Raw genomic sequence first — 13,973 nt, forward strand, 5'->3', positions numbered from 1 at the left:
CTCGGCAGATCGTTCACGTGTCTCCAAATAAACTAATTCTAACAAGCGATTGTGACATCGTCACAATGTTCTCAATTCTTTGTGGTGATCTTGCCCCCGTGCATCATACTTTTCCTGTTAGCAATAGAGTCGTGCCGGTTATGTATCTAACTCCGTTCAGGGAAAATTTTGAATCGAAGTAACGTGACTTTCGGTCTAAACCGGAAGTTCGTATATAGTTAATCGGGACCTCCCGCCCCTAAGCTTTCCACATCTGGTCTCATCTTTCATCCGTATAACTCCGTTCTCGTAATTAAGGAAAAACGGACGGACAGATAGGGGACGACAGTCGTAATTTAAGTCTACAATTTTTTCAAATTGCAACCCAATAATTTTTCTATAAACGCAATATTTACGAGAAATAATCGAATAATTCTAATTTGTTGCTGTTGTTTTTTGGACGAGCAAAGCCAGGCTCATCTGCTAGTAATTAATAATATAAGTTTTTTTTTTAATACAATAGCGAAATTGAGGCCAGAGTTTTAAACGCGAAAATGTGTACGTCGGACGTTGAGCGCCGCCTTCCTGTAAGCCTAGAAGTTTGACAATGGCGTTTGGAATGTCGAGTATAATTCCACTGACTTTCCAAACGCCAATGTCAAACTTCTAGGCTTACAGGAAAGGGGCGCTCAACGTCCGACGTACACGTTTTCGCAATTAAAACTTCGGCCTCAACTTCCGCCATTATTATAACAGATGGTGCCAACACAATTTAAAATTTTTTTTGCCCGGAAAGTTATGCAACTCATTGCTGGATTTTTTATTTGGTATAATCGAATTTTTAATGCCCACAAGAACATGAATTATTGTGTATCTGACATGCAATTATTACTATAAAGCGTAAATTGTATCCAATACGAACAGCATCATATTCGGAGAACCTAGTATATTTCTCTAGTTAAGTAAGGATGGGAGTCCTCTTTCATTTTAGCAAAAACAATAGTAGAACAGTATGCTTCAAATGCTTCACTGTACCTAGACACAGCAAAGCATTTGATGCATTAGAAATATAATTTGAAACAATTTTTCAATTCATGACGATCATGCGAGTTAATTTTGGGCCCGCCAGTGTATTCGGTGCAGGACTAACGATATACAAACTTCCGGTTTAGGCCGCAACTCACGTCTCTTCGATTCGAATTTTTCCTCTGAATGGAGTTAATGACCGGCATGACTCTTCACTTCAAGACAAACAAATGTATAATTTTTGTATATATAATAGCATATTACATCCAGTTGTTAACCAATTATTCAGTGCACAACTTCATTAGTAATTTAACATCTGTAAAAATGATGCCAAATTAAATAAATTAATCGTGTTTCATCTTCAATTTATATATTTATTTCTTAATTTCAGTAAAAATGAGCCGAATCAAGAATTTGCAGATTAAACTAATCAATCTTTCTATAATAAAATTTGTTAAAAGCATGTGATTTAAGCTGCAGCTTTCAATATAGGCCTAAATAACAACATTGAAATTCTTGAAAATGAATTTGTTGGATTCTTGTCAGGAAAAAAAGAACTACAAATCAATATTATAATTAAATATTTTAATGTGAAAAATGTTTATGATGTTCTTCAAGATGAATTTTTTTAATAACAAATTTCAAATTCCATGCTATGACTTTAATATAATCAAAATATAATTATACTATTGAGAAAGTTTTTACATTTTAAATTGTAATAAATTTTTAATTTAAATACTTTAACATTTAATATTCAAAAATTTTTTTATAATTAATAATTATACTCACAACAGTGTGTCTTGTTTTTAAATTATCATCATAATTTGCATAAAAACAGTGAGAACAAATTTTATTTTGACAAATTCTAATATATTTCCATTCAAAGTAGCTTACTAAAGTTTAAAAATATTTCCAGCATTAAATAAGAGATGCATTATTTTAAAGAACCGATGAAGTTCATATGTTTTATCATTAATATGAACAATTTTTAACAAAATCAAAAAACAAAAATTGAACGTTTACCGAAATTATTATTAATCTTCACTGTATTCAAATGGTTCGGGTGGATCTGGTTCTTCTTCATCTTCTAATTTTGGACCACCGGCTACGACAGGTTCAACAAGTTCTTCTTGTTCTGTTTTCTTTGAATTACTCATCATTATAATTCCACCAATTGTAATGTCCTTTAAAGGAGTATATTTTGATCCTTCTACCATTTGTATAACTTTTAACTGTTGTTTCATAACTCTTGCTGGATTAGATAACATTTCAAAATTAGGTTCTGGTTCTCTTTTTTCTGGTTCGTCTTCTTTAGTAGATTTTTCTTTCTTACTGTCTTTGCTTTCTTTTGGTTCTTCCTTTTTCTCTTTTGATTCTTCTTGTTTTTCCTCATCAACATCCATTTTTTCTTCCTTTTCCTTTTTTTCTGCTTCTTTCTTTTTTGCTTTTGCTGTAATTGACAAGACGGCAGTTGTTACTTTTTCTCGTTCTCGTTCTTTCTTTTCTTCTAATGGAGCTGGATATCCATAGGTTGAAGGTTTGGCATTTGATTTAAACTCCATTTTAGGCATTTTCAAATCAGCATTTAATCCAATTATGCAAGTAGGTGTAAAAGCAAGAGAAATAAAATGTGCCAAAGGAAACCAATACCAATATTGTGTGAATACCAACATGCCAACTACAGCTGCCATATTAGTATGTCCGGTTCTTGACTGGAGTGAAATTGTTACGTTACGACCACCTCCATCTATTATACCTTGAGCTAAAATAGCACCAAATTTTGCCATCACGTCATCGTGTTTATCATTAATGACTTTACTGTAAAGTTGACGAAAGTCTTTAACTTTGGGACAAGTAACTTCTGTTTGTTGTATAAGAATTAATGATGATGCTATTAAAGCTCCTTGTCTTACGTAGTTAACAGGATCATTTGTCATTGGTTCAAGCAATGCTATAGCATCCTTATTTCCAGATCCTGCACACGAAATACCCAAAGCCATTGCAGCACCATATCTGACATGAGGATTATAGCTTTCCGAGAGTAATGAAACAACACTAGGACATTGTTCTGGTGTTCTAAAAAGAATAAAACCTAAAGCTTCCACTGCTGCTCTTCTAACGTCGTCGTTTACATCACTAACAGCAACATGTAATAATCGACGTATAGCTTGATTATTGCCTGTTCCACAGTAAGCCATAGCAATAGTGTGCATTCCAGACCTTCGTAAAAGTGGATCTTTATCAAGACAAAGACTGTCTATTAATTTATCTGCTTCTTCTAAGCGTCCATACATAGTTAAAGCAATTCCAACAGATAAGCCTCTTAATATTTTTTCATGCTGTGTATCTTGAGCATAACTTACCATATCAGATATGGCAGTTGTAGACTTTGAACCTAACATAACCAATCCCATAGCTATTCCAGCTGCTTCTCCAGTAACTGCATCATCTTGAAACATATTTAATTTCAACTGCTCGTAAACATCTTCTCTGTGTGTACCTATTGCAGCTAATCCAAGTCCAAGGCACCCTCCGTGTCTTACTTCATTCGATGCTTCCCGTAGTTGAGTTAACAGGTAATCAATTATTGTTCCTCCATGATTAGCATGAATAAGTCCTAAGGCATAAAGTCCACCACCTTCCGTATATCCACCACCGGGTCCGGAATCTCTCTCGGCAAATACGACGACATTAAATGAAGCGCTTCTTTCTCGTGACCTTTATGAATTACTCCTAAACTGGCAGTAGCGGTGAATTTTGCCCAGTTAGTTGCTCTAGCAAGCCACTCTAAATTATCTCTAAGAAACTGATCACTAGTTGTTCCACAATGCATAAAGGAATTTGCAATTACCGTGGCAGTATGACATACAGAATTTCTGACGGCGTCTTTTGTTTGTTTCAGAATAAGCAAATCGGTATGATTATTTCGAATTAAAAACTGTAAATGAAGGGTAATCGTCATTTCACCACTGAGAATGGTAGACAACTTCTCAATTTGTTCTTTTAATTTTTGTTCATCTTCATTCAATTCTTTCGGAGGTGGCGGAGCTACAGGAGGAGCACTTTCAACTTCCATACTATCATTTTCTGCTTTGGTATTATTGGTAGCATCAGTCGCAATAGTGCTAGCCAACGGTACCGTTGCCTGCAAAGCTTTACGAACTCTACTGAGAAACTGTTGAGTGGCACTTTCATATAAATCAAATGCTATTTGACAAGCCATCAAAATGCTATCTTCATTACCTTCACATAATTTTTCTAAAATCTCTGCAACTCTTCTGGCATCATCCAAAAATATGAGACATTGACACATATTAACATAATCGGGGGTTTCCAAATCACTGTAGAGATCGGCAAGACATTGAAGGACGGTATTTCGAAACTGACGATTCTGCACAAAAGACATAGCGACTCTAAAACTATAAGTTAACATATTGGATACGTCATTAGAATTCAATATAGCTTTTTTGAAAATATCCATTCTTCTCGTTTCCAGGGCAATTCCAACGGCTTGTCTGTATTGCCCATCATCGAAACATCTCTGAAACATACGATTGACAATCGCTTCTAAACGAGGATCGACACTTGCGTTTTTTCCATTATTTTCGGCTTCAACCTGAAGTCTAATGTAGCAGTCAATGCATTTTGAAATGATGGTTTCCACATACTCGGATTGCTGATTAACATCAAAGAGATCTCCTGCGCCCAGAGCATAGGTAAGAGAATCTTCGTACGATCCTAGATGATAATAGACCTTGGAAGCTACCAAAGCCGCTAACTGACGATCACTAAAGTCCTCGCTTTCATACAGAACTTCGATCTTACCTATTGCTTCCGAAATTTCTGCCCAAAATTCGTCAACGATATTGTTCAACTTTCTCAAAGCAAATACATGAATCTCTTTCCGTTCATCCTCCAACAGAGAAATAATCCCTCCAGCCGACGTTATCTTCATTTTCTCACAAAACGTTCACCTTCGTAAGCCTAACTTCGATGACAACGCGACTTTCGATGTGAAACGATAATCGTCACGCCATCTATATAAAATGTTTTTTTTTTTTTTATCTTCGTTATAAGTAATGAAAAATTCTAAATTTTAAAATAATTCCATATTTAACAATTAATAATTCGTTACATTAATAATATTAATATTAAAATAATTATTTTAAATTGGAAGAAAAAATTCCATTTTTTTTTTTTTCGTATGCCAACAATGAATCAGGATTTTTATTTGAAGGAAACATTTTTAGTCACAAAATGTGTGGCTTTGCGCATGTTTGAAAGGAAATAATAAGAATAAATTTATTATTTGAAAATTTAAAAATGAAGAATATTAATTTTACTTCAATGATTAATTCTTTTACAACAGAGAATGATAATAGAGATTCTATTAACAGATTACATCTTAAATATTATCTACTTCATGGAATTTCTATTTTTATTTATTGTATAGAAATCATTAAACTAAAATAAAAATATAAAATAATTAATTACAAGAAACAAAAGACAAAAGAAAAAAGTTTTAAAAATATAATTTTAAATAAATTTCTTGTAATTTAAAACTTAGTGTTTAATTTATTGGTGCATTGATTATAGAAGAGCAAGTGAATTTTCAATTATAAACTACAGTATCTAATAATTTTATATAAAAATTGCATAAATTAAGTTATTTGGTTTGTACAGGCCAGGCGGAGGTAACGTAGGCTGACATAACCGAACGGACCAACACCCGAAAAATTCCTAAGGATTTTTCGACCAAGCATGATACCCGAGCGGTCAAGATAGCAGCCTATCGCTCTGGGGGACCTGGGATCGAATCCACACGGATCGAAAAATCCTTAGAAATTTTTCGGGGTTGGTCCATCCGAGTGTGTCATCCCTTACCACCCGGCCGCTCCATTGTAGGCCTGACTGTAACCACAATGGACTTACTAAAAGAGACCCTCTTAGTGCCCACAGGGCGGAAAGAGTTAAAAAAAAAAGGATCCCGGGACCTCCAAAGCGGTAAGCTGCCACTTCGACCGCTCAGCCATCCGGTTGCCTAATATACACCGGTAGGTCAAACCAAGAGAGTTGGCGATCCTAGTTATATAGTGTTCCAAATTAGTCCGTTAAATTGAGGTTTTACTGTATCGATTTATAATATTTTATGAAAAAAATGTATCGATAGAAAGTATAATACAATAGGTATATTGAAATATAACTTTTATATATGTACTGGCAACACTGAAAAAATTCTTACAACTAGCCGCGAAATTTCATCGGAGGTTGTCATTGACTTCGTAATTTCGTGAAGATGAGTTTATGGGTTGATAAACATCGTCCAACACATCTTTCAAAATTAGATTATCATAAAGAACAAGCAAATAACTTAAAAAAGTTGGTAAGTTAAGAAGTGAAAGTTAATCTTCCATCTACATATGAAATTTGCGGCTTGGACTAGAGTCGTGGGTCTTAGAAAACGCGTAATATATGTTATATAATTTATTGAGAATGATTTTGTATCTCAAAAGTAAATGATTTTAACCTGTATAATTCCCCACTTGTATACAATTTTTCTTTTTGATAGAAGTTTACGTAGGTAGTCCCAATGGTGGCACTTCTGGAATCTCAACAACAGGCATGACTTGAAATCTAATCTAGGTGGTGCTGATCATACTAATATCAAGGCCTCTTGATCGCTTTGCTAGTAAGGCCGTCGGCCGATTCTCTCTCTGTGAGACTAAGGGTGTGACTATGCAGACGTGAGTGAGCGAGAAGAGGCAAGATGCAATAAATATCAAAACCTGTCAGATGTGTGCGAGAACCAGAAACTCGCTCTCGCCAGCGTTATTTCTCACTTCTCGCTTGTGCATGGTTTTCCTTTGTGAAAACTAAATCTCGGGCAACCTCTTGCTCACTCTAAATTCGTGTCTGCATAGTCGCACCCTAAGCGTATAGATGCTAGTTAATATTTTCTCCGCTTGTGGTGCTGACGATGGTGACATTCCGTCGTCAGCGTTTCAGGTCTGTACATTATCCTGGAGACTATAGAAGAGTTTGGAGATGTCTCTGCATTTAAGTATTTAACTCGTTAATGCAGGTTGAAAACTTTTTACAATTAAGAAACGAGCTGTTGCAAATGATGTTCCCTAGTTTGCAAAAAAAGCATGGAAATGCGTCGAAAAAAGCGAAATAATAATAATAATAATACAGTATTTTTCACACCTTTATTTTCATAAAACATTTTTAGAAAGAAATAATAACTGAGTATTATTAGTACAGAAAATACAAACTTTTCCATACTAATACCATTTAATGATCTCTGTTCGATTCTTAAAGATACCAGTGGTTAATCGTTAATGTAAATATTTTTTTACTTAATAAGTATGCAAACTTAGCAAAATTAAATCACCTACAGTATATTCTGTTTACTATGAAAAATTTTACATTTTCGGACCATATATGATAACTTTTTAAATGTTGTGTATTAAATCTGTTATAAAATTATTACTTTTGTTAATTAAGATACTCTGTAAGAAGAAATACTGATATAACTCTTCAAAAAATTTGCTTATTTTCCGCAACTCGTTTTTACATTTAAAAATTGCGAAAAATATGCACGGAAATATGGTGATATTCAAGGTAAGAACTTACTGTAATTAATATTGGAGAAGTACACAGGAATATGAACAAAAGCAACATACTGTATATTGTTTTAAAGTTGAAATTAAAAGTATAGCTATGGTAAAAGTAACATTGCTTCAGTTTACATCTCTAATAAGTTTTATTTCAATCAGTTTACATCTCTAAATAAAATTCTTTATAGAAAAAGCAAAAGCTTGTTTACGAGGAAAAATTAATTTATTGAAAACTCATAATAAAGTGTATGCTATGTTTTTGACTGAATTTTACAAACTGCAAAGAACAGAAATGTACATCTTCTTTCTTATCAGAAATTTACAAATATAAAGTAGACAACATTAGACTTTTAATATGTTTTTTTTTTTTTTGAAACGGGCTTATGCTGCAGTCTGAGAACTTTTTCCACAGTTTGACTTAATTGTCCAGTCCAATTGGTCAGAAAAGGGCTAACCACTTCTAACTCAATGCTTCATTCGATGGGATTTCATGAAATGTAACTTTTAATCCTTCAGAAGAAGTTTTAGATCCAGCATATGATGTGCAAAAAAGGAACACAACAATTTTTAGGCATAATGTTTGAACTATACAATAAGTGTATTTATATCCATACACCAAACTTCCGTTGAAGAGAAAGTCCATCAACCGTATATAACTCGCCAATAAGTATAACTATATACAACTATAACTTTATGTAACTATTACAATTTCATAAAATAGTTATATCTGCATATGAAATTATCAATTTACTCAACACGTGATTCTCACCAATAACTAGCACCAAAATCTTTTGCAGCAGCGAAAAATGGAAACAGCATGAAAATGGCAATTTTCCTTACGGCAGATGGTCTTACTAGCGAAGCAATCAAGTGGCCTTGCTAATATATAAATATGTACAAATTTGAGTTCTAGATTAAATGCTAAAAAGTAATTGGTTGTGACATTTGACCACATTACATTTGCAGTATTGAATGTTTTACATGATAGTTTGTCCATAAATAATCCTCACACACAAAAGTTGTTTTAACACTATGATATAATTGAAAATGTTTGTTTTTTTCCAACAAAGACCAATTGTCTTGTATGGCTTGTTCACAGCACACTCTTATAATCAGCATTTGATAGCTTTCGGTTAAATAAGGATCTTGAGACAACCATAGGAAAGAGAAACCGTGTTGATCTAGCAAATTTTTCAATGCCAGTGACCAATTATATGTGGAATTATCCATCATTGAACACAATTTATACAGTTTATTATATGCTAATTTAACATAACTTTTATCATCTAATTTCAAAAGTCTAATTCAAAATGAAACTATTGTTTATATCATTATTACCTTTTTTTTTTACTCTTTTCGCCCTGTGGGCACTAAGAGGGCCTCTTTTGCAAGTCCATTATGGGTTCAGCCAGGCCCACAGTGGGGCAGCCGGGTGGTGAGGGACGGGGCCCGACATATCCACATGGACCACCCCCCAAAAAATTCCTGGGGATTTTTCGACCCATTCGGATTTGAACCCGGGTCCCCCAGAGTGGTAGGCTGCCACTTTGACTGCTCGGCCATCCGGCCATATATCATCATTCCTGATATTCTAGAGATACCAAATTTCGAACATAACAGTAAGTTGGAATTTTATGGTATAACATAAAAATTCTTCAAAGATATAAAGCAAGGACAATTTCCATTTTATCGTAATATGTAATTGCCCATACAGGAGCAGCATAAAGTAATACAGATGAAATCATTGAACAAAATAGCTTTACATAGATATAGGCAGAATTAATTTAATGCTTTTGAAAAAAATAGGCCATATTGAACCCATTGCCATTTTAGCCTTACGTATATGAAAATAATACTCCCAAGTATATGTAATTTGAAACGATCTGTAAAGGCTGGTTATTAAAAAACCATCTCTCTCTGGGTGATTATCTGCACCCTTCTTGAATACCATTACTTTTGTTTTAGAAATATTTATAGTTAATCCATAGTCACAGCCAAATTTCTCCAGAATTGCAATTTTACTTAGTAACATTTGTGGGATATAAGCAAGAATTACAGTGTCATCAGCATTAATACATGTAACTCAACTTGATCAGAGAGAGAAATCCCAGATAAGTCAGATTTATCAAGGCAAATTATCAGACCATTAACATACAAATTAAAAAGTTAAGAGCTCAGAATTTCACCCTGCAAAACTCCAATGTCAATACCAAAGGAATCAGTCATTTTGGCTAATACAAGGTATCTTTACTCTTGCAGTAGCTTTGGTGTGTATATGTATATATGTATATATCAATTATAAGGCCAAGAAACTGTTTATTCATGCTCATTCTTTTCACTAGAGACCATAAAATTTTGTGATTAATGGTATGAAAAACAGATTGAAAGTATACAAAAACAGCACAAAGTTTTCCTCTCTTTTTCTGCAATTTTAATTGTACCAATGCATTTAATACAAATATTTAATCCTGACAATTGGCTGGGTTGAAAATCTGCTTACTTCTGACACAAAATATCGTATTTAATTAATAATCCAATCTTCTAATCTTTTATTTAATAAGGATGTAAATAGTTTACCGATTACAGGAACCAAAGATATCGGTCAATAATTTTCAGGGTCATACACATTGCCTTTTTTATATATTGGAATAATTAAAGATCAATTTATTTTTCTGAGAAACTAAAATCTCTTTTAATAGCATTAAAAATTTCCACTGTTGTAAAAAGAAAATTTTCTGAAAAACACTTTAAATATTCTGTTCTAATAAAATCGATTCCAGGTGAGGTACCAGATTTAAAACTGTTAATAGCTCCTTTTAGCTCCTCCAGTGTAAATCTAAAATATTCCATTCCTATGGAAATACTATACACATCCATTGACAATTGGTCATTAATCATTAATAAGTAAAGAATGTTCTTTAGAGAATTTTGTAGCATAATAATTGAACCATTTTTCCAAGGAAATTCTTGAATTACCCAATAAACTTTTACATTTAAAACTATTAATTATTTTCCAAAATATTTTACAGTTGTTGGATGTTATCAATCTTTTAAGTTCTGAAAGTAAGACTGTTTTTACTTTTGACATAATACCTTATATCCTTTTAAATAGCTTTTATGTTTGTTTGTTTAGTTATGGCAATGCAACACTTGGGCGATCTGCCTAGCGAGGATGCCTTCTGGAGGTCTTTTTAAAGGAACTGGCCCCTATTTAGGCTTTACAGACATAGAGAAAATCTGGAGAACTCCACGTGGCCAGCCTGTCCAAGCGAGGCGCGAACCCATGACTGAACTCCCAGTGTTCAGGGTTTCAGGGTATGAAGACCACTTGGCCACTGGTGGGCTTAAATAGCTTTTATACAAAACATAAATATATTCATGTATTTCATCAATTATTTTTGATGAAATTATTTCTGTTATTTCATCAATTATTGATAGTATCTCACTTGTCAGTTCTATTGAATTATATACTTAAGAAATAAGTTAGTAATATTATTACTTTATTTTAGGTACAAGCTGGCGATTTTCCTCATTTATTAATTTATGGACCTTCTGGCAGTGGAAAGAAAACAAGAATCATGTGTTTGTTGAGAGAATTATATGGCACAGGTATAGAAAAATTAAAGATTGAACATCAAACTTTTACTACAGCATCTAAGAAAAAGATAGAAATAGCTACTATATCAAGCAATTATCACATTGAAGTAAACCCAAGGTAAAATAAATATATAATAATAATCTGAAGTTTTAAAAGTTAATTTTTTTCATAAATTTTATTATAACATTTATAAAAGTTTCTTAGCATTGATAGTTGCAGTATGTCAGATTTGGGTTTAACGGTAATAGTATTTATAATCAAGTTACAGAGAGAAAATGAAGAGATCAAAAATATTATGTATAGTATAAATTTTATATTATATGTTTTTAAATGAATTTTTGGTTTACTTTAATAACAAACAAATCCATTTTAACATATAAATGGCTGTTCAACAAAATTTAACTTCTTATATTTTGGCTTACAAGAAATAGCATTTTGAAAGACATCTAAACATTATTCTCTAAAATCCAGTTTACAATCAGATACTTATGGTTAGAAATTTGATGTATTAAATTTATATCAATGTTTATTATTAATTTATCTATATACATGTATATACCGTATATTTCCGCAGATAAGACGATAGTTGAATCATAAAAAAAAATTCCCCGAAAATCTGGGGATGTCTGGACAGATACAAAAAAATTAGATTGAAATTTATATAAATTAAAACCATTTTAAAAAAACAGACAAACTGTAATTATTTACTAGTAGAGAATAGGGCATGTCCACAAATTAGAATAGCCCGTACGACGTTTTTGCGAATAGTCAAAGTCATTACCCAAATGCCCGAATCAGTGCAAACGTTTGCAACAATAGCAGGGCAGAAAAAATTTGTTCATTTAAAAAATTATGAATAGGACATAATTCTGTATATGCTATACAGTATTATTATTCAGATGATGATTGCTGATCTAAACTAAATTCATAGACCATTGATAGTTTGGGGGTTGTCTTATAGGACAGATATATGCTAAAACTATAAAACTTTTATGAAATTTATACCTTGTCTTATCTGAAGGTTGTCTTATCTGTGGAAATATATGGTATATGTGTGTGATCAGAGAACTTTGCTAAAAATTAACATGTTAATATATTTGCAATTCTTAATAATTGCATAACATTTGCTCAATTATTAAAGAGTTATTTGCTGAAAAATGAAATTTATAATAAAAGTTTCATACACAAATCTATAAATTTAATTTATTACAATAATTTTGTAAGTTGCAAACAGACACATAATTGAATAATAATCAAATATTATTTTAACTTTCAGCCATAAAGAATGATTCAAATTTTTCAAATTAAAAATATCAAAATGATTGATATACAGTAGAAGAAAATTTCACATTTCTATGGTAAATGATAATGATTAAAATAATTTATAGATTCAAGCTTATAGAAAGTTTATAGGCTGTCTGTGATTGCAATTGTTTTCACTGCCAGTGTCACCTAATGGCAACTCCACATAAGTTAGTTGATACCAAAAATCTCTAGCCAAGAAGAGTATATTTTCGTACTTACATGCAAGTGTGTGTGTTGATACAGTTTTATCTGTATTTTTTTTATTTTCTGTTTATCCCATTGTTTTAATTTTGTAATACAATTCTATTTTAAATTAAATTAATTATAGCACTGAAAAGAGATTTAGAATGGTTTGTTCATTTGCAGATTTGTTATAATGATTATCATCACAACAGTTAGTGTTAAGTTGGTTTCATTTTTACATGAAAATGTGACTTGCGAAGATAACAATTGTGGATAATGGTATAAAACAAAAACTAAATGCAACTATTTTATGAAACTTACAATAAATGAATATATGAGTAAAAGTAGTTCTACATATTGTAAAAGTTGTTGTAGTTGTAGCTGTAATAGTTTTGCTGTTAATTATATTTTTCTCATTAATGATGTAAATAACAGTAACAGAATGTACACATCTTCCTATCACTTTGCAAGTGTATTTACCTCCTTTAAATTCTTTTGTTTCTCCTTTAAACTAAAATTAGGTATAAAAAAAAAAACACATGGCAACATATTCTTATCTCTAGTAATCAAAACTAGATTGAAATTAAAATGTGAACATATCTTTATACTTTTCCAGCTGTTATAGAACAAAGGGAAAGTATTATAATCAATCAAATTTTGACCTTCTGGGTTTTTTGAATTTCTGAACATTTTAAGGTCTCTTGATTCCAAAAATATCAAAAAAAAGAGGAACAAAATTTTGTCTATCTGTGTACGTATGTTGTCTGTATTTTGCTTTATATTTCAGTATCTCGGAATCCCTGGACAAAAATTTTGAAATTTGGCAGGAATACTTCTTTATATGGGGCATTGATGTTGTTATATTTTGGAAATCGTAAGCCAAGGAGGAGATATAGGGGGTAGAGATCATAAAATATTTATCATCATACATTAGAATAGATTCTTTCCCTGTTTTGCAATGCTCAGGAATATGATTTTCCCATTCAAAAATTGTCTGCAAATTAAAGCAGATACTAATATCTATACTTAGTAGTTTAAATCCACCTCTAAACTAATGAAGGAGCTGTCCATAAATTATATAATGCATTTTTAGAAAAATTTTGACTCTTTCTCCTACAATAACACTTACTAACAAATTGCATATCCCTCCTTGTTATAATGTTTATCATACTTGCCCCACTTATCCATTGTCTATTATTCCTGTATATAAAAACTATTTCTCCCTGTGTCACACGATTACTAAACAGTGATATTTGTGCTGC

The 13,973-nt window shown here is 32.1% G+C and overlaps 2 protein-coding genes across 2 annotated transcripts in view; one reads left to right on the forward strand and one right to left on the reverse strand.

Moving 5' to 3' along the window:
* Positions 1–1,838: 1,838 nt before the first annotated feature.
* Rpn2 (Regulatory particle non-ATPase 2) lies at positions 1,839–5,042 on the reverse strand. Its single transcript, XM_067286797.1, is given in 2 exon segments — positions 1,839–3,677; positions 3,680–5,042. Coding segments are annotated over 2 exon segments (2,919 nt in total). The 5' UTR covers positions 4,961–5,042; the 3' UTR covers positions 1,839–2,039.
* Positions 5,043–6,230: 1,188 nt separating this feature from the next.
* Positions 6,231–13,973, forward strand: part of RfC38 (replication factor C subunit RfC38) — a 28,119-nt gene continuing 20,376 nt past the window's right edge. Inside the window, exons 1-2 of the mRNA XM_067286694.1 lie at positions 6,231–6,388; positions 11,135–11,340. Coding sequence (XP_067142795.1) covers positions 6,302–6,388; positions 11,135–11,340 — 293 coding nt within the window. The 5' untranslated portion in view covers positions 6,231–6,301. The remainder of the gene's footprint in view (positions 6,389–11,134; positions 11,341–13,973) is intronic.

The sequence above is a fragment of the Centruroides vittatus genome, unplaced genomic scaffold (assembly GCF_030686945.1).
Source record: "Centruroides vittatus isolate TY-2023 unplaced genomic scaffold, ASM3068694v2 scaffold_386, whole genome shotgun sequence".
Lineage (NCBI taxonomy): Eukaryota > Metazoa > Arthropoda > Arachnida > Scorpiones > Buthidae > Centruroides > Centruroides vittatus.